At 63.9% G+C, this 23,726-nt stretch overlaps 1 protein-coding gene across 4 annotated transcripts; it reads right to left on the reverse strand.

Annotated features, from left to right (window-relative positions):
- Nucleotides 1-2,668: 2,668 nt before the first annotated feature.
- Nucleotides 2,669-22,573, reverse strand: PNPLA6 (patatin like phospholipase domain containing 6). Of its 4 annotated transcripts, none has more exons than XM_068178900.1 (36): nucleotides 22,429-22,573; nucleotides 21,241-21,303; nucleotides 20,206-20,281; nucleotides 20,049-20,126; nucleotides 19,869-19,969; nucleotides 19,610-19,762; nucleotides 18,598-18,757; nucleotides 17,766-17,846; nucleotides 16,989-17,117; nucleotides 16,829-16,909; nucleotides 16,623-16,731; nucleotides 16,446-16,532; nucleotides 16,265-16,362; nucleotides 15,969-16,175; nucleotides 15,580-15,657; nucleotides 15,039-15,244; nucleotides 14,437-14,568; nucleotides 14,240-14,363; nucleotides 14,051-14,164; nucleotides 13,590-13,665; nucleotides 13,364-13,504; nucleotides 12,928-12,991; nucleotides 12,689-12,857; nucleotides 12,410-12,592; nucleotides 12,184-12,302; nucleotides 11,884-12,040; nucleotides 10,279-10,395; nucleotides 10,126-10,195; nucleotides 9,387-9,503; nucleotides 8,973-9,089; nucleotides 6,378-6,526; nucleotides 5,546-5,698; nucleotides 5,002-5,118; nucleotides 4,398-4,494; nucleotides 3,475-3,566; nucleotides 2,669-2,804 (listed from the first exon to the last, which is right to left on the reverse strand). In XM_068178900.1, exons 1-36 carry the CDS (start codon nucleotides 22,560-22,562, stop codon nucleotides 2,724-2,726), a joined length of 4,230 nt encoding a protein of 1,409 aa, XP_068035001.1. In that variant the 5' UTR covers nucleotides 22,563-22,573; the 3' UTR covers nucleotides 2,669-2,723. The 4 variants fall into 4 exon arrangements, with proteins under 4 accessions (XP_068035001.1, XP_068035003.1, XP_068035002.1 ...); XM_068178902.1 differs by having other exon boundaries at nucleotides 20,044-20,126; nucleotides 22,429-22,512; XM_068178901.1 differs by lacking the exon at nucleotides 9,387-9,503.
- Nucleotides 22,574-23,726: the final 1,153 nt, after the last annotated feature.

A 23,726-nucleotide genomic window follows, 5' to 3' on the forward strand; every position in this document is an offset into this window, starting at 1 on the left:
TGAGAGCGCTGAGTGACAGGCGGCAGGGCCAATAGGAGCCGAGGATGTGTCCCACACCTGTTCCCAGTTCTAATCCCAGTTCCCATTCCCATTTTTCCCAGTTCCCATTCCCGTTTTTCCCAGTTCCCATTCCCGTTTTTCCCAGTTCCCAGTTTCCATTCCCAATCCCAGTTCCCATTCCCATTTTTCCCAGTTCCCATTCCCATTTCCAGTTCCCGTTTTTCCCAGTTCCCATTCCCATTTTTCCCAGTTCCCATTCCCGTTTTTCCCAGTTCCCATTCCCATTTTTCCCAGTTCCCATTCCCGTTTATCCCAGTTCCCATTCCCATTTTTCCCAGTTCCCATTCCCATTTCCAGTTCCCGTTTTTCCCAGTTCCCATTCCCGTTTTTCCCAGTTCCCATTCCCATTTCCAGTTCCCGTTTTTCCCAGTTCCCATTCCCATTTTTCCCAGTTCCCATTCCCGTTTTTCCCAGTTCCCATTCCCATTTTTCCCAGTTCCCATTCCCGTTTTTCCCAGTTCCCATTCCCATTTTTCCCAGTTCCCATTCCCACCCCTCCCCTCGTCACCGCCGGCAGCCCGCAATTCGAAATTCCCGAAACGTCCTTAATAAGACTCCACGGCGCGGCAATGAATTAGTAATTAACGCGAATTCATCAACCGATAATTAACGAACCAATTCCCATCCAGCCGGCCTGGATTTCCGTAAGAACCGTTAAAAAAAAAAACCCGGAAAAAAGAAAATTTACAGCAGCGCCCCCCCCCCCGTGGCCGGCCGGGGGGGGGTGGGACAGTGCAACCGTGCGGGGGGGACCCGGGGGGACACGGGGGGGAAATTGGGGGGACATTGGGGGGACACGGGGGGACACTGGGGGGGACATGGGGGGGACACGGGGGGGACACGGGGGGGACACGGGGGGGACATAAGGGGGACACGGGGGGGACATCGGGGGACACAGGGGGACATTGGGGGGACACGGGGGGACAGGAGGGGACATCGGGGGGGACATGGAGGGGACACTGGAGGGGACATGGGGGGGACATGGGGGGGACATTGGGGGGGACATTGGGGGGACACAGGGGGGGACATTGGGGGGACATTGGGGGGGACACGGGGGGGACATGGAGGGGACATTGGGGGGGACACAGGGGGGACATGGAGGGGACATTGGGGGGACATGGAGGGGACATGGGGGGGACATGGGGGGGACAGGAGGGGACATTGGGGGGACACCGGGGGGACATGGGGGGGACACTGGGGGGGACATTGGAGGGGACATTGGGGGGGACATCAGGACCCCCCAGTGTCACCCCAGGGCCACCCGGGCAGGGAGGGGACACTGAGGGGACACCGGGGTGACAGGAGGGGACACCGGGGGGACATTGGGGGAATATGTGGGGGACATGGAGGGGACACCAGGGGGGACATGGAGGGGACACGGGGGGACACCGGGGGGGGACATGGTGGGGACATGGAGGGAACATGGAGGGGACATGGGGGGGACACCAGGGGGGACATGGGGGGACATGGAGGGGACAGCGGGGGGGACAGCGGGGGGGACATGGAGGGGACATTGGGGGGACACCGGGGGGACACGGGGGGGACATTGGGGGGACATGGGGGGGACATTGGGGGGGACATTGGGGGGGACATCGCGGGGGACATAAGGGGGACACGGGGGGGGACACTGGAGGGGACATGGAGAGGACATCAGGGGGACAGGAGGGGACATCGGGGGGACATTGCGGGTCCCGGGACGCCCCCAGAGTCACCCCAGGGCCACCAGGGCAGGGGGGGACACTGAGGGGACACCGGGGTGACAGGAGGGGACATGGAGGGGACATTGGGGGGACATGGGGGGGACATGGAGGGGACATGGAGGGGACATGGAGGGGACATTGGGGGGACATTGGGGGGGACACGGGGGGGACATGGGGGGGACATGGGGGGGACAGCGGGGGGGACATGGAGGGGACACGGGGGGGACAGCGGGGGGGACATGGTGGGGACATGGAGGGAACATGGGGGGGACAGCGGGGGGGACATGGAGGGGACACGGGGGGGACATAAGGGGGACACGGGGGGACACCGGGGGGGACATGGTGGGGACATGGAGGGAACATGGAGGGGACATGGGGGGGACACCAGGGGGACACTGGGGTGACATGGAGAGGACATCAGGGGGACAGGAGGGGACATCGGGGGGACATTGCGGGTCCCGGGACCCCCCCAGAGTCACCTCAGGGCCACCCGGGCAGGGGGGGGACACTGAGGGGACATCGGGGGTCCCGGGACCCCCCCAGTGTCACCCCAGGGCCACCCGGGCAGGGGGGGGACACTGAGGGGACACCGAGGTGACAGGAGGGGACATGGAGGGGACATGGGGGGACACTGGAGGGACACTGGGGTGGACATTGGGGGGACATTGGGGGGGACATGGAGGGGACATCAGGACCCCCCCAGTGTCACCCCAGGGCCACCCGGGCGGGGGGGGGGGACACTGAGGGGACACTGAGGGGACATCGGGGGGACATCGGGGGTCCCGGGACCCCCCCAGTGTCACCCCAGGGCCACTCGGGCAGGGGGGGGGACACTGAGGGGACACCGGGGGTCCTGGGAAGGTGCAGAATGGGGGTGGGGGTGGGGGTGGGGCAGGGACCCCCCCGGGTGGGGGAGGGGACATTGGGGACCCGCGGGGGGCGGGTGGGGGAGGGGCGGCTCCCTCAGAAGGCGTCGGGGTCCGCGGGGGGGGGCGGGGGGGTCCCGGCCGTGCCCGGGCGGTGCCGAAGGGGCTTCTCCTCCTCCTGGGGGGACAATGGGGACATTGGGGACACCCTGGGGACACCCAGGGGACACCCTGGGGACACCGGGGACATTTGGGACACTGGGGACACCCCGGGGACATTGGGGATACCCTAGGGACACCCTGGGGACACCCTGGGGACACCCTTGGGACATTGGGGACACCCTGGGGACACCGGGGACACCCAGGGGACACTGGGGACACCGGGGACACCCTGGGGACATTGGGGACACACTGGGGACACCCTGGGGACATTGGGGTCACCCTAGGGACACCCTGGGGACATTGGGGACACCGGGGACACCCGGGGGACATTGGGGACACCCAGGGGACACTGGACACGGCACCTGCGGGGTCCCGACTGTCCCCGAGGCCACCGGACCCCCCCCTCCTTTGGGACCCCAAAATCGCCAAACCCAAAATCACCAATCCCCATTCTTGGGGTCCCCATGGCGCCGCCACCCCAACACAGGGGCGCGGGAGCCCTTGGCACCCCCACCCCCCCTTTGGGGTCCTCCCCGGGTTTTGGGTCCTCCCCGGGTTTTGGGGTCCTCCCCGGGTTTTGGGGATCTCCCCGGGTTTTGGGGTCCTCCCCGGGTTTTGGGGATCTCCCCGGGTTTTGGGGTCCTCCCCGGGTTTTGGGGTCCTCCCCGGGTTTTGGGGTCACTCACGGCCTCGGCGCTGCCCCACTCGGCCGTGTCCTCCTCGCCCCGCAGCGACTCCGGGCCCTCGTCCTCGTACTCGGTCAGGTAATCGGACTCCTCTGGGGGAGTGGGGTGTGGGGTGAGCCCCCAGCCCCAAATCCCAAACCCAAACCCAAACCCAAATCCCAAACCCAAAACCAGACCCAAAACCCAAACCCAAACCCCAAACCCAGACCCCAAACCCAAAACCCAAACACCAAAACCAAACCCAAACCCAAATCCCAGCCCCCAGACCCAAACCCTGAACCCAAAACCCAAACACCAAAACCAAACCCAAATCCCAGCCCCCAAACCCCAAACCCAAACACCAAAACCAAACACAATCCCAAATCCCAGCCCCCAGCCCCAAACCCTGAACCCAAACGCAAAACCCAAACCCAAATCCCAGCCCCCAGCCCCAAACCCTGAACCCAAACGCAAAACCCAAACCCAAATCCCAGCCCCCAGACCCAAAACCCAAACACCAAACCCAAACCCAAACCCAAAACCCAAACCCCAAACCCCAAACTCCAAACCCAAACCCGAATCCTGAATCCCAAATCCCAATCCCAAACCCCAAACACCAAAACCAAACCCCAACCCAAACCCCAAACCCAGACCCCAAACCCAAACCTAAACCCAAACCCAAATTCCAGCCCCCAGCCCCAAACCCTGAACCCAAACCCAAAGCCCAAACCCAAGTTCCAGCCCCCAAACCCAAACCCAAAACCCAAAACCCAAACCCAAATTCCAGCCCCCAGCCCCAAACCCAAACCCAAATCCCAAATCCCAATCCCAAACCCAGCCCCCAAGCCTCAGATCTCCGCCCCCAGCCCCAAATCCTCTCCCCCGGGTGTCCCTGCCCCTGTCGTGCTGTCCCCCTGCTGTCCCCTCCCTGTCCCCGCTGTCACCGTCGCCGTAGCCGTCGGACAGGTAGGGCTGGGCGGGCTCGATGCGCGACACGATCTCAGCCAGGTCCGTGAAACCGGCACTGGGACAGGTGAGCACCTGAGGGGACACCACGGGGGACAGGTGAGGGGACACCTGAGCACCTGAGGGGACACCACGGGGGACAGGTGAGGGGACACCTGAGCACCTGAGGGGACACCACCGGGGACAGGTGAGGGGACAGGTGAGGGGACACCTGAGCACCTGAGGGGACACCACCGGGGACAGGTGAGGGGACAGGTGAGGGGACACCTGAGCACCTGAGGGGACACCATGGGGGACAGGTGAGGGGACACCACGGGGGACAGGTGAGGGGACACCTGAGCACCGCAGGGGACAGAAGGGACCAATGGGGCAGGGGACAAAGGGAGGGACGGGACAGGGACCAGGGGGACGAAGGCTGACGGGGCGGGTGACAGGAACCGCGTGGCAGTAACAGGAGGTCACTCAGGAGGTGACACCCCTCGAAGGACAGTGACAAGGCTGGGGTGGCCCCTCCCAGGGCAGGTCCCCAGTGAGCCACCACCGTCCACGTCCCCGAGCGTCCCCGCGTGTCCCCGAGCTCACGTCCATGCGCTTGCTCTCGTAGAAGTCGGCCGAGCGCCGGTCCTTGACCATCTTCTCGATGACGTCCCCGCGGCTCCAGCCCTCGAACACCACCTTGCCGTGCTGGTAGCCAACGTCCTGGCGGGCAGCGGGCAGGGGGCAGTGGCCCAGACACCCCCCGAGATGGCCCAGGAACCCCCCAAGATGGCCCAGGACAGCCCAGTGATGACCAGGACACCCAAGTGATGTCCAGGACGCCCCAGTGATGACCAAGATGCCCCAGTGATGACCAGGACACCCCAGTGATGGCCCAGACACCCCCCGAGATGGCCCAGGAACCCCTCAAGATGGCCCAGAACAGCCCAGTGATGACCCAGACATCCCCCGAGATGGCCCAGGACACCCCAGTGATGACCAGGACACCCAAGTGATGCTCAAGAACATTCAACGGATGGTCAAGAACATCCAGTGACGGCCAGAGAACCCCAACAATGACCAAAGAACCCCAACCCACATCTGCAGCTCCCAGCCCAACGCTCCCGAGCCATCCCCAGCCCCGACTCACGTAGATCTCATCGAACTTGCCGAAGTCCATGGTCTTGAAGCGGTCAATGGGTGGCCGGATGTACTCGCAGTAGGAGCTGGACTTGACCACCTCGAGCTGCCGCACGCAGGACACGTAGGCCAGGCGCGACTGGATCTCCGCCATGTCCGGCACCTGCCGGGACCGGATACTTGGGATGCGCCCGGCACCTTGTCATCGTCATCATCATCGTCATCATCATTGTCTTCATTGTCATCATTGTTATCATCATTATTGCCATCCTCATTATCATCATCATCATCGTCATCATCACTGTCATCATTGTCATCATCATCATCATTATTGTCATCCTCGCTGTCATCATCATCATCGTCATTGTCGTCATCATCATCATCACCATTGTCATCCTCGTCATCATCGTCATCGTCATTGTCATCGTCGTCATCATTGTCATCCTCATTGTCATCATCATCATCATTGTCATTGTCATTGTCGTCATCATCACTATTGTCATCCTCATCATCGTCATTGTCGTTGTCATCGTCATCACCATTGTCATCGTCATTGTCATCGTCATTGTCATCGTCGTCATTATTGTCATCCTTGCTGTCATCATCATCATTGTCGTTGTCATCGTCATCGTCATTGTGATCCTCATCATCATCACCATCATTGCAATCATCATCATCATCACTATCGTTACCATCCCTTGATGTCCCCCAGCACCTTCTCCATCCTCCTCCACCCCACCATCTCCACCAGCTTGGCCTCGTCCCCTGGTGTCTCCTGGTGCCACCCTCCTTCACGTGCCACCTCCCGCTGTCCCCCTGCCAGGGCCACCCCGCGGTCTCACCTTGACCTTCTCGGCCCAGGGGTTGAGGCGCTTCCAGAGGAGCCACCAGCCGGACAAGGAGTCGCCGTAGTTGCAGAGGTCGGTCTCGTCCTGGCTGCCCACGTCGATGGCGATGACCGTCTTGGCGCCCATGTTGCGCGCGATGTCGGCTGCGGGGACGGACAGAGGCACCGGCCGGCGGTCAGCGGCGTTGGGGGTCACCGGGGGCGGTGCGGAGGGTGGGGGTGTCCTCCGGGAGGGGACACGGGAAGGAGGGAGGCACCAGGGGACGAGCAGGCGGAGACGGCTCAAGGGTGGAGGAGGATGGAGAAAGTCCTGGGGGACATCAAGGGACGATAATGATGACAGTGATGGCGATGATGAAGATGATGATGACAATGAAAGTCATTTCCACAAGGAAGGGGGTGGAGGTGATCTTGGAGGGCACCAAGGGATGATGATGATGATGATGATGATGATGACGATCCTGGAGGGCACCAAGGGATGATGATGATGATGATGATGATGATGATGATCCTGGAGGGCACCAAGGGATGATGATGATGATGATGATGATGATGATCCTGGAGGGCACCAAGGGATGATGATGATGATGATGATCCTGGAGGGCACCAAGGGATGATGATGGCGATGATGAATATGATGATGACAATGAAGGTCATTTCTACAGGGAAGGGGGTGGAGGTGATCCTGGAGGGCACCAAGGGATGATGATGATGATGATGATGATGATGATGATGATCCTGGAGGGCACCAAGGAATGATGATGACGATGATGATGATGATGACAATGAAGGTCATTTCCACAGGGAAGGGGGTGGAGGTGATCCTGGAGGGCACCAAGAGATGATGATGATGACGATGATGATGATGATGATGACAATGAAGGTCATTTCCACAGGGAAGGGGGTGGAGGTGATCCTGGAGGGCACCAAGGGATGATGATGATGATGATGATGATGATGATGATGATGATGATCCTGGAGGGCACCAAGGGATGATGATGATGATGATGATGATGATGATGATGATGATGATGACAATGAAGGTCATTTCCACAGGGAAGGGGGTGGAGGTGATCCTGGAGGGCACCAAGGGATGATGATGATGATGATGGCGATGATGATAATGGAGGAAGGTGGCTTCAGACCCAAGGAGCCCAAAGATGCCACCAGAGTCACCCAAGGTGGTGGTGATGAGGCTGCAGGATGGAGGAAGGTTCCCAGCATGTGAAGGAGACAAGGGTGACCACCCAAGGCCACCAGAGTGGTGGCCTTCTGACCAGAATGGCCAGAAGAGGCCTGGAGAGGACATCAAGAGATGGAGGGAGGTGAAGGGGGACGGAGAGGACACCTGGAGATGGGAACGTCCAGAGATGGACGATGACGGGTGAAGGTGGCCCAGGAGGTCACCGAGGACACCCAGGGACGGCGCAGGATGGAGACCAAGGCAGGTGGAGGATGGAAATCAGCCGGGAGAGGACCTGGTGCCAGCACCAGGAGGTGACACCAGGAGGTGACACCAGGAGAACACAGAGAGTGGAGATGCCCCAAGAGGCTGACCAGCATTGAAGACATCAAGAGATGACGGAAGAGGGATGGGAGATGGATCCTGCACAGGAAGAAACCTGGAATGTTCTGGAAAAACTGCCTGGCGTGGGAAAACCACCAGGAGAAGGTGGAAGATGGATGGATCCTGACCATGAAAATCCACGGAATGTTCTGGAAAAACTGCCTGGCATAAAAAACCACCAGGAGAAGATGGAAGACAGACGGATCCTGACCATGAAAATCCATGGAATGTTCTGGAAAAACTGCCTGGCATGGGAAAACCACCAGGAGATGATGGAAGATGGATGGATCCTGACCACGAAAACCCATGGAATGTTCTGGAAAAACTACCCAACGTATTAAAGGCATCAAGAGATAATGAAAGCTGGATGGATGCTACACGTGGAAAACCAAGGAATGTTCTGGAAAACCACCCAGTATGGAAAAACCACTGGGAGAAGATGGAAGACGGATGGATCCTGACCATGAAAACCCATGGAACGTTCTGGAAAGCTGCCTGGCATGGAAAAACCACCAGGAGAAGATGGAAGACGGATGGATCCTGACCATGAAAACCCATGGAACGTTCTGGAAAGCTGCCTGGCATGGAAAAACCACCGGGAGAAGATGGAAGACAGATGGATCCTGACCATGAAAACCCATGGAACGTTCTGGAAAAGCACCCAGCATGGAAAAACCACCGGGAGAAGATGGAAGACGGATGGATCCTGACCATGAAAACCCATGGAACGTTCTGGAAAAGCACCCAGCATGGAAAAACCACCGGGAGAAGATGGAAGACGGATGGATCCTGACCATGAAAACCCATGGAACGTTCTGGAAAAACCACCCAACACAGGGGAAAAAAACCCACTGGCAGACAACAGCTAGCCATCCCTCGCCCATCAACGCCACCGAGACGCCGCCAAACCAAGCGAGAGACGTCCCCGCTCCGCCCTGGCTGTGTCCGTCCGTCCGTGCGTGCGCCGGCCGAGCCCCCGCCCCGCGCCCGCGGTGCCGCCGGCGCCGCGGCGGCCGCACTTGCCTGGCAGGTTGTTGATGTACCCCCCATCCATCAGGAGGTTGCCGTCCTTGGGGTCGCAGAGCGGGGGCAGGTACCCCGAGAGGGTCATGCTGGCGCGCACGTAGCGCCAGAGCGAGCCTACGCCGGCCGAACCGGGAACGGCACCGGGAACGGGACCGGGAAACCGGGAACGGAACCGGGAAACGCCGTCAGCGCCGGCGCCGCCCCGGCACTCGCCCTCGCCGCTCGCCCTGCCCGCGCCGGGATGCGTCTGCGCCCCACGGGTCGCCCCCGTGGCGGGCAGAGGAACCCCGGTGCACCCTGACCGGTGGTGTGGACGCTCTGGACGTGGTTTTGTGGTGGTTTTTGGGGCGGTTTTTTTTGGCGTTTTTTGGGTTTTTTTTGGGGGGTGGCCCCGGCGAGTGAGGTGCTGACCTGGGACATTGTTAACATAGCAGCCGTCCACCAGCCAGTGGCTGTCCTTGGGGTCGCAGAGCGGAGGCAGGTAGGGGGTATAGGAGGCACTGGCTCGGACGTAGCGCCAGAGGCTGCCTGGGGACGGAGAGGACACGGTCACGGCCACGGGGACCGCAGGGGGTGACCGGGGAGGGACAGAGGGACGTTGGCAGCCAGCGGTGTGGGGAGGGGGCTGGGTTAGAGGGGTCAGCGGGGATTAGTGGGTGTTAGAGGCCAGCGGGGGAAGACGGGCAGGGGCCACCAGCGGCGGGGTGGCCGTGGACGGCTCAATGTCCCAGGTGAGCTCCGGCAGCGGGCGAGGACGAGGGGCAGCCACCACAATGGTCCCGCCACCACCGCCATGTCCCCTCCACCATATCCCCACCGCCACCACGATGTCCCCACCGCCACCACCACCACCAGCACGTCGCCAACACCACCGTGATGTCCCCACCGGCGCCACAATGACCCCACCCCGCCTCGACGTCCCCACCGCCACCGCCACGACCCCGCCCAGCACTGCCGCCGTGTGTCCCTGTGCTGCACAGGGTGGTTACTGGGGTTAGTGGTCAGCAGTGGTGTTAGCGCCTCGTGCAGCCCCCGCTGTCCCCTCCCCGCCCTGCTGATGTCCCCAAGGTGGGGTCAGCGGCTCCTGGTGGCTCGGGACGCCGCCACCCCTGCCCCGCGTCCCCACCCCGTGTCCCCAGGGAGCTCTCACCGTCCGTGTGCACCCGCATGGCCGAGGCCGTGATGTCCGTGGTGACGTTGAAGTAGGGCAGCCACAGGTCCTGCAGGGACAGCACGGGCTGGGTGACACCACGGGGACATCGGGGAGGGGTCTGGGTGGGGGGGACATCTCAGGGGGACACACCTCGATCTGTTTGTCCTGGAAGACTCGGTTGATGCTGGCGTTGAAGGCCGAGCCCGAGAACATGGAGGTGATGGGGTAGGTGAGGTCCAGCACGGTCTCAAAAACGGAATTCATGCACTGGGGAGGAGGAGGAGGAGGAGAAGGAGGAAGAAAAACAAAAGGAGAAAAGGAGCAGGAAAGAAATTAAGAAAGAAAAGGAAAAGGAAGAAAAAGGAGGAGGAAGGAGATGAAGAAGGAAGAAGAGCAAGAAGAGAAGGAGAAATGAGTAAGGACAGAAAAAGAAGTTAAAAAAAGGGGGAAAAGGAAAAAAATGGAAGGAGGAAGAAAAAGGAAGAGAAGAAATAAGAAAAAGGAAAAGGAGGAGAAAGAAGCGGAGAAGGAAGGAAAGAGGGACAAGATGAAGAATGAAAAAGGAGAAAGAAAAGGACAGAAAGAAGAGGAAGAAAAAGGAGGAAAATACAAAAAAATAGGATCAAAAAAGGGGAATCAGAGAAGAAAAAAACCCCAAAGAAGAAAGCAGAAGAAAATGGAGCAGGAAAGGAGGAGAACAGAGGGAGAAGAAGAAGGAGAACAAAAGGAAAAAAGAGCAAGAAGAAGAACAGGAAGAGGCTGGGTTAGAACCAGCTAGGCACAGGCTGAGGGGGTCCCTGGGGTGGGGATGTCCCTGTCACCCACCCTGGCCCGCTCCCGTGTCCCTGTCACCCACCTTGACCCGCTCCCGTGTCCCTTTCACCCACCCTGGCCCATTCCCGTGTCCCTGTCACCCACCTTGACCCACTCCCATGGCCCTGTCACCCACCCTGGCCCGCTCCCGTGTCCCTGTCACCCACCCTGGCCCGCTCCCGTGTCCCTGTCACCCACCCTGGCCCATTCCCGTGTCCCTGTCACCCACCTTGACCCACTCCCGTGTCCCTGTCACCCACCCTGGCCCACTCCCATCTCCCTGTCACCCACCCTGACCCACTCCCTTGCCCCTGTCACCCACCCTGGCCCACTCCCGTGCCCCTGTCACCCACCCTGGCCCACTCCCGTGTCCCTGTCACCCACCCTGGCCCACTCCCGTGTCCCTGTCACCCACCCTGGCCCACTCCCATGGCCCTGTCACCCACCTTGACCCACTCCCATGGCCCTGTCACCCACCCTGGCCTGCACCCATGTCCCTGTCACCCACCCTGGCCCACTCCCGTGCCCCTGTCACCCACCCTGACCCACTCCCGTGTCCCTGTCACCCACCCTGGCCCACTCCCGTGCCCCTGTCACCCACCCTGGCCCACTCCCATGTCCCTGTCACCCACCCTGGCCCACTCCCGTGTCCCTGTCACCCACCCTGGCCCACTCCCGTGTCCCTGTCACCCACCCTGGCCCACTCCCATGGCCCTGTCACCCACCTTGACCCACTCCCATGGCCCTGTCACCCACCCTGGCCTGCACCCATGTCCCTGTCACCCACCCTGGCCCACTCCCGTGCCCCTGTCACCCACCCTGACCCACTCCCGTGTCCCTGTCACCCACCCTGGCCCACTCCCGTGCCCCTGTCACCCACCCTGGCCCACTCCCGTGCCCCTGTCACCCACCCTGGCCCACTCCCGTGTCCCTGTCACCCACCCTGGCCCACTCCCGTGCCCGCTGCTTGGTGCGCACGGCGCTGCGCTCCTCGGCGTAGAGCGCGCCGATGAAGGCGCCGATGGAGGTGCCCCCCACGAGGTCGATGGGGATCCCCGACTCCTCCATGGCCTTGATGACCCCGATGTGCGAGCAGCCCCTGCCGGGGAAGAGTCCAGGGAAAACCGGGATAAATCAGTGGCTGTGGGCACCGTGGGGGTGGGGACAGGGGGATACAGTGACACGGGGACACGGGGACACGGGACATGGGGACAGGGGGACACGGGGACAGGCGTGTCCCACCTGGCGCCGCCGCCGCCCAGCACCAGGGCGATGGTGTTGCCGGTGAGGACGCGCGCCAGGCGCGAGAAGTCGCTGTGCCGGTCGGCGCTCTTCTCGAACACCTTCTCGTACATCTCCCGCTGCCGGGGCGGGGACAGAGTGGGTGACAATGACAGCGGCCACCCCCGGGGAAGGGCCGGCGGCCAGGGCAGGGGTTGGTGGCAGGGGAGGGGGGACGGACGCTCACCAGCTTGGCGGGGCTGCGGCGCGAGAAGACGCGGCGGGGGCAGCGGATGTGCAGGTGGCCCGAGCACCAGCTGCGCATGTTGAGCCACTCGACGGTGCGCGCCGGGCCGGCGCCGTCCTCGCGGTGCAGCAGCACCAGCTGCTTCAGCGCCCGCACCGCCGTGTTCTCCAGCATCTGCTCCAGCTGCGGCGGCACCGGCACAAGGCTGTGTCACCCCCTGGAGCGCTGGGACACCTCCCCATGTTTCGTGTCCCCGTCCCCGCCGTGTGCCCGTCCCACCTCGCCCAGGGCGGGCTCCTGGTCACCCAGCCCCACGATGAGGACGCAGTCGGCCTGGCGGATGCAGCGCAGCGTCCAGGGGGTCAGCGTGCAGTCGGTCTGGTAGAGCACGATGCGGTGCAGATCCTCCTGCTGCGCCAGCCAGCCGGACAGCCGGTACTCCTGGATGCTGCCCGGGGGCACCGAGCGGTCAGCGGCGGCCTGGGGCGCGTGGCCACGCCGCTGCCCACCGCCGTTACCTCTCCAGAGCCGAGGAGCCCAGGCGGGCGCGGATGATGTCGCTGGTGAGGAGCAGCGTGGGGCCTGCGGAGGTGGGGGATGTGGTCATCTCCAGGCCACGGTCACCACCGTGCCATGGGGTTGTGGTCATCTCCAGGCCATGGGGCTGTGGTCACCTCCATGCCCAGGTCACCACCACGCCACGGTCACTATCATGCTATGGTCAACCATGCCGCGGGGCTATAGTCACCACCATGCTGTGGTCACCATCACGCCATCAAGTTGTGGTCACCGTGCCATGGTTGCCACCATGCCACCGTCACTCTCACGGTGCCCACCACGGCCAAGACCGCCCTGTGGGGCTGCAACCATCACCACCCCAGGTCAGCGGGGCGCCACGACCCATGGTCACCGTCCGATGGTCGCTGCCACGGTCAGCGCCCCGTGGTCACTCACCGATGGCGTTGAGCGCGTGCTGCAGCTCCAGCGTGAAGGCCGCCATGGGCACCTCGTCGCACACGGGCAGCACCGCCACCGTCGACAGGTTGCTGGTGGGGTTGATGGGCTCCGAGCTGGAGGCCATGCCCAGGCCGGACCCTGGGTGGACACGGAGGAGTGGACACGCCGCTCTGGTGACGGCCACCAGCCCCGCAAAGGCCACCCCGTTGTCCCCAGGTTCTACCTGCAAAGGGCCCGCGGAGCTGCTGGAGGTTCCCCAAGATCTTCTGGCTCAGGAGGTGGATGAGGCGGGTGACCACCTGTGGGGACGAGGACGAGGATGGCCATCAGACATGGCAGAGACTCATCAACACCCAAGAGTAGTGTCCTACAGCAGTTTTTGGGTGCCACCACCACTGCCTGTCCATGGAGACCTCTGGTGCCACCACTGCCCATTCTTCAAGACCTCAGGTGCCATCAACCCTCACTCTTGGGGACCTCAGGTGCCACCACTCCCCATCCATGGGAACCTCAGTGCCAGCACCACCCATCCTTCAAGACCTCAGGTGCTACCACCCCTTCCTCCACTCTCCTCCTCCAACAGCTTCATTAAATCCTTAATTGAAGTTGGTTTCAATTAAGAGTCACAGCCACCAGCCAGGCCGTGGGGACACGGGGACACCCCGCAGGGACACCCGGGGGTACCTGCGGGTATCGGCGCTTGATGTTGTTGAGGGTCCCCTCGGGCAGCTTGGCCAGCTCCGTGTCCCTCACCGCGTGCACCGTGGTGGCCCGGGGCTGCCGCGTCAGCGCCTCCACCTGCGGGACGAGGCCGTGGAGCCACCCGAGGACGTTGGACCGCTGTCCCCGAGGCGTCCCCGGGGTGGCACTCACCACGCCCACGAGGTCACCGCGGCCGTACTCGCCCACCAGCTCCTTCTTGCCGCTGCCCTTCTGGATGACCGAGCGCAGCCGCCCGTTGAGCACGATGTAGGTGCAGTCCGACTTGTCCCCCTGCCTGGGGACAGCGCCCGTGGCACCCCTGGTGGCCCTCCCCGAGCTGAGGGGGACACCTGGGTGTGGTCACTCACCTGTAGAGCGCCCGGCCAGCCTCCACGGCCATCCAGTCGATGGCGAAGTCCATCTGGCGCACGAAGGGCGACATGCGGGCGGCCACGGTGTGGGCAACGCTCAGCACCACGCTGGGCTGCTCCCGCATGATCCTGGGGGGGGACAGGGCACCGTGGTGACCCCGAAACGTCCCCCCTGAGGTGGGGAACCCCACAGAGCACCCCAGGGACAAGGGGAGCCACCAGGATCATTGTGGCCTTGCTCAGGACACCCCGGAATTCCACCCTAGGGCTGGGAATGTTCCCTGGGGAGAGGCTCTGGTGATGGAACCATCCCAAAGAGATGTGGGACCACCACAAAGCGATGGGGAACCATCCCAAAGAGATGTGGGACCACCCCAAAGTGATGGGGAACCATCCCAAAGAGATGTGGGACCACCCCAAAGCGATGGGGAACCATCCCAAAGAGCTGTGGGACCACCCCAAAGCGATGAGGAACCATCCCAAAAGAGATGTGGGATCCCCGAGGTCACGGCGAGCACCGCAAAGCGATGGAGATGAGGGGATCGCACCCACTTCGGGTCCTGGTGGCCCCCCAAGGACACCAAAGGACACGGGCTCACTCATAGAAGTCGGACTTGGAGATCTTGAGGAAGGTGCAGTCACGGTTGGCCTTGATGGTGAAGATGAGGGGTTCCCCGGTGAGCACGGCCAGCTGTCCCACCAGCTCGCCGGGCTGCGTCAGGAACAGGCACACGTCCTCCTCCTTGTCGATCATGCGCTGGTACACGTGCAGGCACCCCCAGAGCACAAAGTGCAGGCTCACGTCCTGCCAGAAATGTCCCCTGTCACCTGGGAGGTCCCACCAGCACCACCACCACGGCACGTTCTTCAGGTTCTGGGGTTGTTTCTGCCCCAGCACAAGGTGACGGTCCCCAAAACCCACCCGGTCACCCTGGTGTGGTGGACCAGACAATTGTCACGTCCTGTCATGCCCTGTCACCTCCCAAGGTCACCCTGGGATCACCTCAGTGGGAGGTCCCACCAGCACCACCACCATGGGGGGTTCTTCTGGTTCTTGTTCTCACCACCCCGGTGGTTCTGAGGTTGTTTCTGCCCCCCAACACGGGGCAGGAGATGGAGGTGACAGTCCCCAGAACCCACCTGGTCACCCTGGCGGGCGATGACTGTGCCACCCTTAGCATGGTGGAGCAGGACGCGGTTGTTGAGGAGAGAAGGGTCCTGGAAAGGAGAATGGGACCATTGTGGGGTCAGCACGAGGGGATGGGATGACCAGGAGACCACGGGGACAGAGAATGACCAGGAGGCCACAGAGACCACCATGAGGAGATGGGAACCCACTACAAAGTGATGACTGGGGACCACCCTGAGGTCATGGGGACCACCCTTCGGTCATAGGGACCACCTCAAAGTGATGGGGAACCACCATAAAGGTAACTAAGACCACCACAAAGCCACGAGGGACCAGCAGGAACCCACGAGAAACCCATCCCGACCCCACAAAGCCCTGCTGACCCCGTGGCCGCCCTCACCTCGACCTTCATGAGCTTGATGAGCTCCCGCTTGGCCTCCTCGAAGATGTCGCTGGTCTGGCGGCCCTGGTAGGGCCCAAAGGGACATGTCCCCGTCCCCGTCCCTGTCCCCGTGGCCGTGTCCTCCTCGCAGGAGCTGTAGTGGTAGATCCCTGAGGGCTGCTCCTCCAGCGTCACCGACTTGCGCTCCTTGGGCTCCTGGGACACCTGGGGGGGATTTGGAGGGGATTTGGGTGGGATTTTGGGTGGGATTTGGGTGGGATTTGGGGGGGGATTCAGCATGGACCCCCTCATACCTGCCCGAAGGCGCCGGTGCTGTCCTCCTGCAGCGACACCGAGATGCGCCCGCGCTCGTAGGCCATGTCGAAATCGGAGCGCGGACCCTTCTGGATGCCTGGGCGGGGTCACGGGGGTCACCAAATGGGGACAAAGCCACCCCTGGGTGACAGCCACACCCCTGGGAGGGCTGGCACCCACCAGAGATGTCCACGGGCATGGAGATGCAGCGGCTCAGCAGCGGCGGCGGTGCCGGCGCCTCCAGGCCGGCGGCTTTCATCAGCTCGGCTGCGGGATGAGACCCCCCCACCAAAAAACTGAGCACGGAGACCCAGAAAAGCTCGGGGTGGGGGTCTCAGGACCCTCCTGGTGCCTCACCGGTGTCCCGGCCCTCATCGGTGCTGCCCAGGCCGCGCTTGCCGTGCCGGACGGGGCTGGTGCGGGCGGCGTGGCCAGGCTGCGGGAAGAGCCGCAGGGGCTGCATGTCCTGGAGGTTTGGGGACAGACGGACATCAGAGGGGCTGGGGGGACATCAGAGGGAGCCGGTGCAGCCCAGGACCCCCCGAATCTCAGCCTGAACTCACGTGGCTGAAGAGCTCGTTGGTCAAGCCCAGGTAGTTGTGCAAGGCCAGGAAGGTGACGCGCTGCAGCCGCACCATGATGATCTGCGGGGGGACACGAGGCCACCATGGGACCGCTGCCGCCCCGAGGGACCACCCGGGGGTCCCCCGGAGCCCAGCTCACCTGCACAACCCTGACCAGGCTCTCGGGGTACTTCTCAAAGACGGCCGAGAAGGCCTCGACCGGCAGGCGCAGCACCGTGGAGTCCTCGGCTGCGCGGGCACACACCGTCCGGTACGGCCGCTGGTGGCCCTGGGGACACCGCAGGGTCAGGGGACCCATGGGACTTGGGGACAGCTGGGGACTGGTGAAGGCCATGGGTGGCACTGGGGTTTTGGGCAGTTGGGTTTGGAGTGGCCTTGGCTAGGCTTGGGGTGGTCACAGGTGGGTTTGAGGTGGTCACAGTTGGGTTTGGGGTGGTCACAGTTGGGTTTGGGGTGGTCATGGTTGGGTTTGGGGTGCTCACAGTTGGGTTTGGGGTGCTCACAGTTGGGTTTGGGGTGCTCACAGTTGGGTTTGGGGTAGCCATGGCTGGGTTTGGGGTGGTCACAGTTGGGTTTGGTTTGGCCATGGCTGGGTTTGGGGTGGTCACAGTTGGGTTTGGGTTGGCCATGGCTGGGTTTGGGGTTGTCACAGTTGGGTTTGGGGTGGTCACAGCTGGGTTTGGGGTGGCCATGGTTGAGCTGGAGGGGTTTGGGGACAGTTGGTGACACTTGGGGACAGTCGAGGTTGGGGTTGGGATGGCCACGGTTGCGTTGGAGGCGTTTGGGGACAGCTTGGGCAGGCTGGGCACGGTCACCCACTGAGCTTAGGGGGGTCTGGGGACATGCCAGCTGGGCGTGGCAGGGTTTGGGGACAGCCCCCGCGATGTCCCCAAGGCTTTGGGGACGTGGCCGGTACCGTGATGACGTCGAGGATGCTGAGCAGGCTGTGGACACTGTCCCCAGGGAACACCTCCTTCATCACTGTCTCCTTCCCGTCCTGCTGGGACACACCCCGTGTCCCCTGGTGTCCTCTGAGTGTCCCCTGGTGTCCCTTGGGTGTCCAAGAGTGTCCCCTGTGTGTCCTCGAATGTTCCTGGGGCGTCCTTGGGGTGTCTCTGAATATCCTTGGGGTGTCTCCAGGGTGTCCCCAACTGTCTCTGAGCATCTCCAGGTGTCCCCTGGGTGTCCTTGAACTCCCCTGGGATGTCCCTGACTGTGTCTGGTGTCCCCCAGGTGCCCCAGGTGTTTCCTGGGTGTCCCCATCTCTCCCTGAACTGTTCCCCAGATATCCCTGGGCGTCCCCAGGTGTCCCCTGGCTGTCCCAAGATGTCCTTGGGCGTCCCCAGGTGTCCCCTGGCTGTCCCAAGATGTCCTTGGGTGTCCCCTGGCTGTCCCAAGATGTCCTTGGGTGTCCCCAGGTGTCCCAAGATGTCCTTGGGTGTCCCCAGGTGTCCCCTGGCTGTCCCAAGATGCCCTTGGGTGTCCCCAGGTGTCCCCTGGCTGTCCCAAGATGTCCTTGGGTGTCCCCAGGTGTCCCAAGATGCCCTTGGGCGTCCCCAGGTGTCCCCTGGCTGTCCCAAGATGTCCTTGGGCGTCCCCAGGTGTCCCCTGGCTGTCCCAAGATGTCCTTGGGTGTCCCCAGGTGTCCCCTGGCTGTCCCAAGATGTCCTTGGGTATCTCCTGGGTATCCCCGGCTGGCCGTGGGCTGTCCCCCGGTCTGTCCCCGATGTCCCCAGGTGTGCCCGCACCGTCTCGGTGAGCAGCAGCTCCAGCTTGCCCTCCTGCAGGACGTAGATGCTGGTGTCGGGCTGGCCGGGCCGGAACACGTCCTCGCCCTGCTGGCACTGCTGGAACACCATGTGCTTGCACAGCTCCAGGAACAGCGGCTTCTCAAAGTGTCCCAGCACGCTGCGGGGACAGCCGTGTCACCACGGGGACACGGGGACACCGCGGGGACAGCAGGGATGTGGGGGGGGGGATGCAGGGATCCCCTTGGAGAGGTGTCCAAGGGGGGAGTTTGATCCCTACAGCCCAGTGCTGGCCCCAGTGCTGGATCCCGATCCCATCAATGGATCCCGACCCCGTCAATGGATCCCGACCCCATTAATGGATCCCGACCCCATTAATGGATCCCAGCCCTGTCAATGGATCCCGACCCCGTCAATGGATCCCGACCCCATTAATGGATCCCGATCCCTTTAATGGGTCCCGACCCCGTCAATGGATCCCGACCCGCAAGCACAGGCCCTGATCCCATACACGGATCCTGATCCCCAAGGACAGACCCCGATCCCGGGCACAGATCCCATGGAGAGATCCCATGGACAGACCCCAGTCCCATGGACAGATCCCGACCCCGCTGACAGACCCTAAATCCCATGGACACATCCCACAGACAGACCTCCATCCCCACACACACACCCCGATCCCATGGACAGATCCTGACCCCACACACAGACCCCCGATCCCATGGACACATGCCATGGACAAACCCCGACCCCACAGACCCCGATCCCATGGACACATCCCATGGACGCATCCCATGGACAGACCCCGATCCCACAGACAGACCCCAATCCCATGGACACATCTCACGGACAGATCCCGACCCCACAGACGAGCCCGACCCCACAGACAGATCCCAACCCCACGGACAGATCCTGACCCCACAGACAGATCCCGACCCCACGGACAGACCCCGGCCCCACGGACAGACCCCAACCCCACAGACGAGCCCGGCCCCAGGCTGGCCCCGCTCACCGGACGTTCTTGAGCATATAGAGCACCTCAGAGGGCAGGTGCGACGAGGCCACGTCGAACTCGGTCAGGTCGGCCTCCAGCACCGAGGGCGGCGGCTCCTTCAGCTGCAGCGTGGGCGGCTCCTTCTGGATGCGCAGGAAGCTGGCCGAGACCCTGGGGACAGCGAGGGGACAGCGTGGGGACAACGGCGGGGACCCAGCAGGGACACGGCCACCGATCCCGCTGCCGCGGACGGATCCCGATCCCGCCGCCCGCTCACTTCTTGGCGATGCTGAGCACCTTGAGCTTCTTGCGGCTGCGGGGCCGCGCGGCGCCGCTGGCCGTGGTGGCGTCCACCAGCGAGGACGTGGACTGGGACACCTGGCGCGGCGGGGACAAAGTGTCACCCGCCGGCGGCAGCGCGGTGCCAGCCCCGCTGCCGCCCCGAGGGTCACCTTACGCATGATCTTGCGGCTGTAGAACAGGACCTTGTCCCGCTTGCGGAAGCGGTAGCGGGGCGGCTCCTGCGCGGGCACCTCTGGGGACACGGAGGGGACGGCGTGAGGGGACGGTGCTGTCACCCCCGTCCCCGGGGCCAGCCCGAGGGTGGCACTCACTCTTGAGGCGCAGCCACCAGCCCAGCACGGCGATGGCCATGACGACGACGGCGAGGGCCAGGATGGTCCCCAGCAGCTGTGGAGGGACGGGGGGTGTCCCCATCTTGTCCCCACCTTGTCCCCAAGGGACGGGGACAAGCGCGGGGGGTGACCGATGGTGCTGCCGGGGTGGAAGGGGCGCGGCCGTGTCGGGGACCGGGACACATTCCCAGGAGACGGGGTTGTGTCCCTTCAGGGGGTGCTGAGCAGCAGTGGGGACATGGGGACATGGGGACATTGGGGACATGGGGACACTAGGAACATTGGGACCCTGTCCCTGGGGACATGGGGAAATTGGGGGCATTGGGGACATGTGGATACTGGAGACATGGGGAAACTGGGGACATGGGGACAGTGGAAACATTGGGACCCTGTCCCTGGGGACATGGGGACACTGGGGACATTGGGGACATGGGGACATTGGGGACATGGGGATATGGGGATACTGGGGACATGGGGACACTGGGGACATTGGGGACATGGGGACATTGGGGACATGGGGATATGGGGGATACTGGGGACATGGGGACATTGGGGACATGGGGATACTGGGGACATGGGGACATTGGGGACATGGGGAAACTGGGAACATTGGAACCCTGTCCCTGGGGACACTGTGCCTGGGGACATGGGGACATGGGGACACTGGGGACACTGGGGACATTGGGACATGGGGACACTGGGGACACGGGGACATGGGGACACTGGGGATATTGGGACCCTGTCCCCGGGGACCCTGTGCCCGGGAACATGGGGACACTGGGACACTAGGACACGGGGACAGCGTCCTCTTGCTCACTGCACCGGTGGGGTTGGGGACACGGGGACCGCGGTGCCGCCGCTCACCGCGCGCGCCGGGAGCTGCTCCCTGCTGAAGACGGCCAGCAGCCCCCCTCAGCAGCGAGCCCTGCGGGGACAAGGGACAGCTGAGCCCCGGTGGCCCCCCAGCCTTGGGGACACCGGGGCAGGGGGGGTGTGACGGGGGACGCGTCCCACCTCGGCCTCCTGCTGCGACTCGCTCTGCCCCATGGCCGGGCGGGGCTGTGCCCATCCAAAATCCTGCCGGAAACCGGGGGAAAAAACGGGAGAAACGGGGAGAAGGAGCAGTCGGTGACACGCGGTGGCACCGAGGGACGCACGGTGACGAGTGGGTGGCACCCAGGTGCCGCCTCCCAGCGGGGAAACCCCGGGTGTCCCCAGGGTGTCCCCAAAGCACTCAGGGACATGGAGTGGCCGAAAGGGACTTCGGTGTCCCCTCCCTTGGGGACGGGGTCGTGCCACCCGTCCCTGTTGTCACCCCATCGGTGCCACCACCGGGCCCGGCCCCGTTACGTCCCCGCTTGTCCCCCTGTCCTTCCCAAGGACACCCCGGGGAGGTGACAGCGGCACCGAGGCTGGCATGTGTCACCCCCCAGGGCCCCTCCAGGTGACAACTGCCCCCCCACACACTGTCCCCAACAGCCCCCCCCACCCCAAAATTACCCCCCTAAGGTTTTACTGCCCCCCCCCCCCCAAAACTTTATTGCCCCCTTCCCCAATTCCCACCCCAAATTTCCCCCTCACGGCGAGACGCCCCCCCCTTTTTCTTTATTGCCCCCTACCTTTATTGCCCCCTTTATCTTTATTGCCCCCCTTTATCTTTGTCGCCCCCTCTTATCTTTATTGCCCCCCCTTATCTATTTTGCCCCCACCCCCAGGCCCTTATTGCCCCCCCAACCGTTATTGCCCCACCCGGGCCGTTATTACCCCGCCATTAATTAATTTCCTCCCCTCACATCTTAATTGCCCCCTCACAAATTACCCCCCCCCCCACCCCAGGCCCTTATTGCCCCCTCCCACCCCCCCCCCGGGCCGTTATTACCCTCTCATTAATTATTCACCCCCCCCGCACATCTTAATTGCCCGCTCGCGAATTGCCCCTCCCAAGCCGTTATTGCCCCTCCCAAGCCGTTATCGCCCCCCCGGGCCCCGTTATCGCCCCCCCGGGCCCCGGTGCCCCCCCCGCCTCTCGCTCCCCTCAGCGCCCCCCGCCCCCACACACTGCCCTCAGACCCGCCCCCCCCCCACCCCAAACCTTCGCTGCCCCCGGACCCCCAGAGCCGGTAAAGCCCCCACGGGCCCCCCCTCAAAGCCGGTAAAGCCCCCCCGGAACCCCCCCCCCCCCGGGATTCCCCCCCCCCTCACCGGCCGCCGGTCTCGCCCCGCTCCGGCCCTGGCGGCGGCCGCGGCCCCCGCGCGGTCATGGCCCCTTTAAGGCCGTCCCGCCTCCCGTATGACGTCACTGAGCGGCGCCAGAGCCGTCGCGGCTGCGCCGCCATGTTGGGAAGGTCAGACCTCTGTGGTGACAGCGCGGCGGGCCGCCATCTTGGGTGTGGCGCGGGGGGTGTGACGTCAACCAGCGCGACGGCGCGTGGGGCCGGGGGGGGGGGGGGTCGCCCCGGCGCCATCTTGGGGGTGGCGGGGGACACCCCCAAAATTTGGGAGGGGGACACAGGACACTCCCGAGGGGGGAGGGGGGGACACCCCAAATCGGGGGTGGGGGCGGCGACACCTTCGGGTCTGTCCCCGTGGGAATCCCGGGGGGATGGAGGGGGCACAGCCCCGTCCCGCCGTGGCCACCCCGGGGTGGCACCGGCCGCCACCTTGTCCCCGAGGGTGGCGACAGCCGTGGTCACCCAGGGCCACCCCAGCGGTGACAGCCGTGGTCGCCCAGGGCCACCCCGGGGGCGACAGCCGTGGTCGCCCAGGGCCACCCCAGCGGTGACAGCCGTGGTCGCCCAGGGCCACCCCGGGGACGACAGCCGTGGTCGCCCAGGGCCACCCCGGGGGGCGACAGCCGTGGTCGCCCAAGGCCACCCCGGGGGCAACAGCCGTGGTCGCCCAGGGCCACCCCGGGGACGACAGCCGTGGTCGCCCAGGGCCACCCCGGGGGCGACAGCCGTGGTCGCCCAGGGCCACCCCGGGGGTGACAGCCGTGGTCACCTTCGGCCACCCCGGGGGTGACAGCCGTGGTCGCCCAGGGCCACCTCGGGGGTGACAGCCGTGGTCACCCAGGGCCACCCTGGGGTGACAGCCGTGGTCACTCAGGGCCACCCGGGGGGTGACAGCCGTGGTCGCCCAGGGCCACCCCGGGGGGTGACAGCCGTGGTCACCCAGGGCCACCCGGGGGTGACAGCCGTGGTCACCCAGAGCCACCCTGGGGGGTGACAGCCGTGGTCACCCAGGGCCACCCCGGGGGTGACAGCCGTGGTCACCCAGAGCCACCCTGGGGGGTGACAGCCGTGGTCACCCAGAGCCACCCTGGGGGGTGACAGCCGTGGTCACCTTCAGCCACCCCGGTGGTGACAGCCGTGGTCACCCAGGGCCACCCCGGGGGCGACAGCCGTGGTCCACCCAGGGCCACCCCGGGGGTGACAGCCGTGGTCACCTTCGGCCACCCCGGGGGTGACAGCCGTGGTCACCTTCGGCCACCCCGGGGGTGA

This window comes from Anomalospiza imberbis, unplaced genomic scaffold (genome assembly GCF_031753505.1).
Source record: "Anomalospiza imberbis isolate Cuckoo-Finch-1a 21T00152 unplaced genomic scaffold, ASM3175350v1 scaffold_61, whole genome shotgun sequence".
Taxonomy (NCBI): domain Eukaryota; kingdom Metazoa; phylum Chordata; class Aves; order Passeriformes; family Viduidae; genus Anomalospiza; species Anomalospiza imberbis.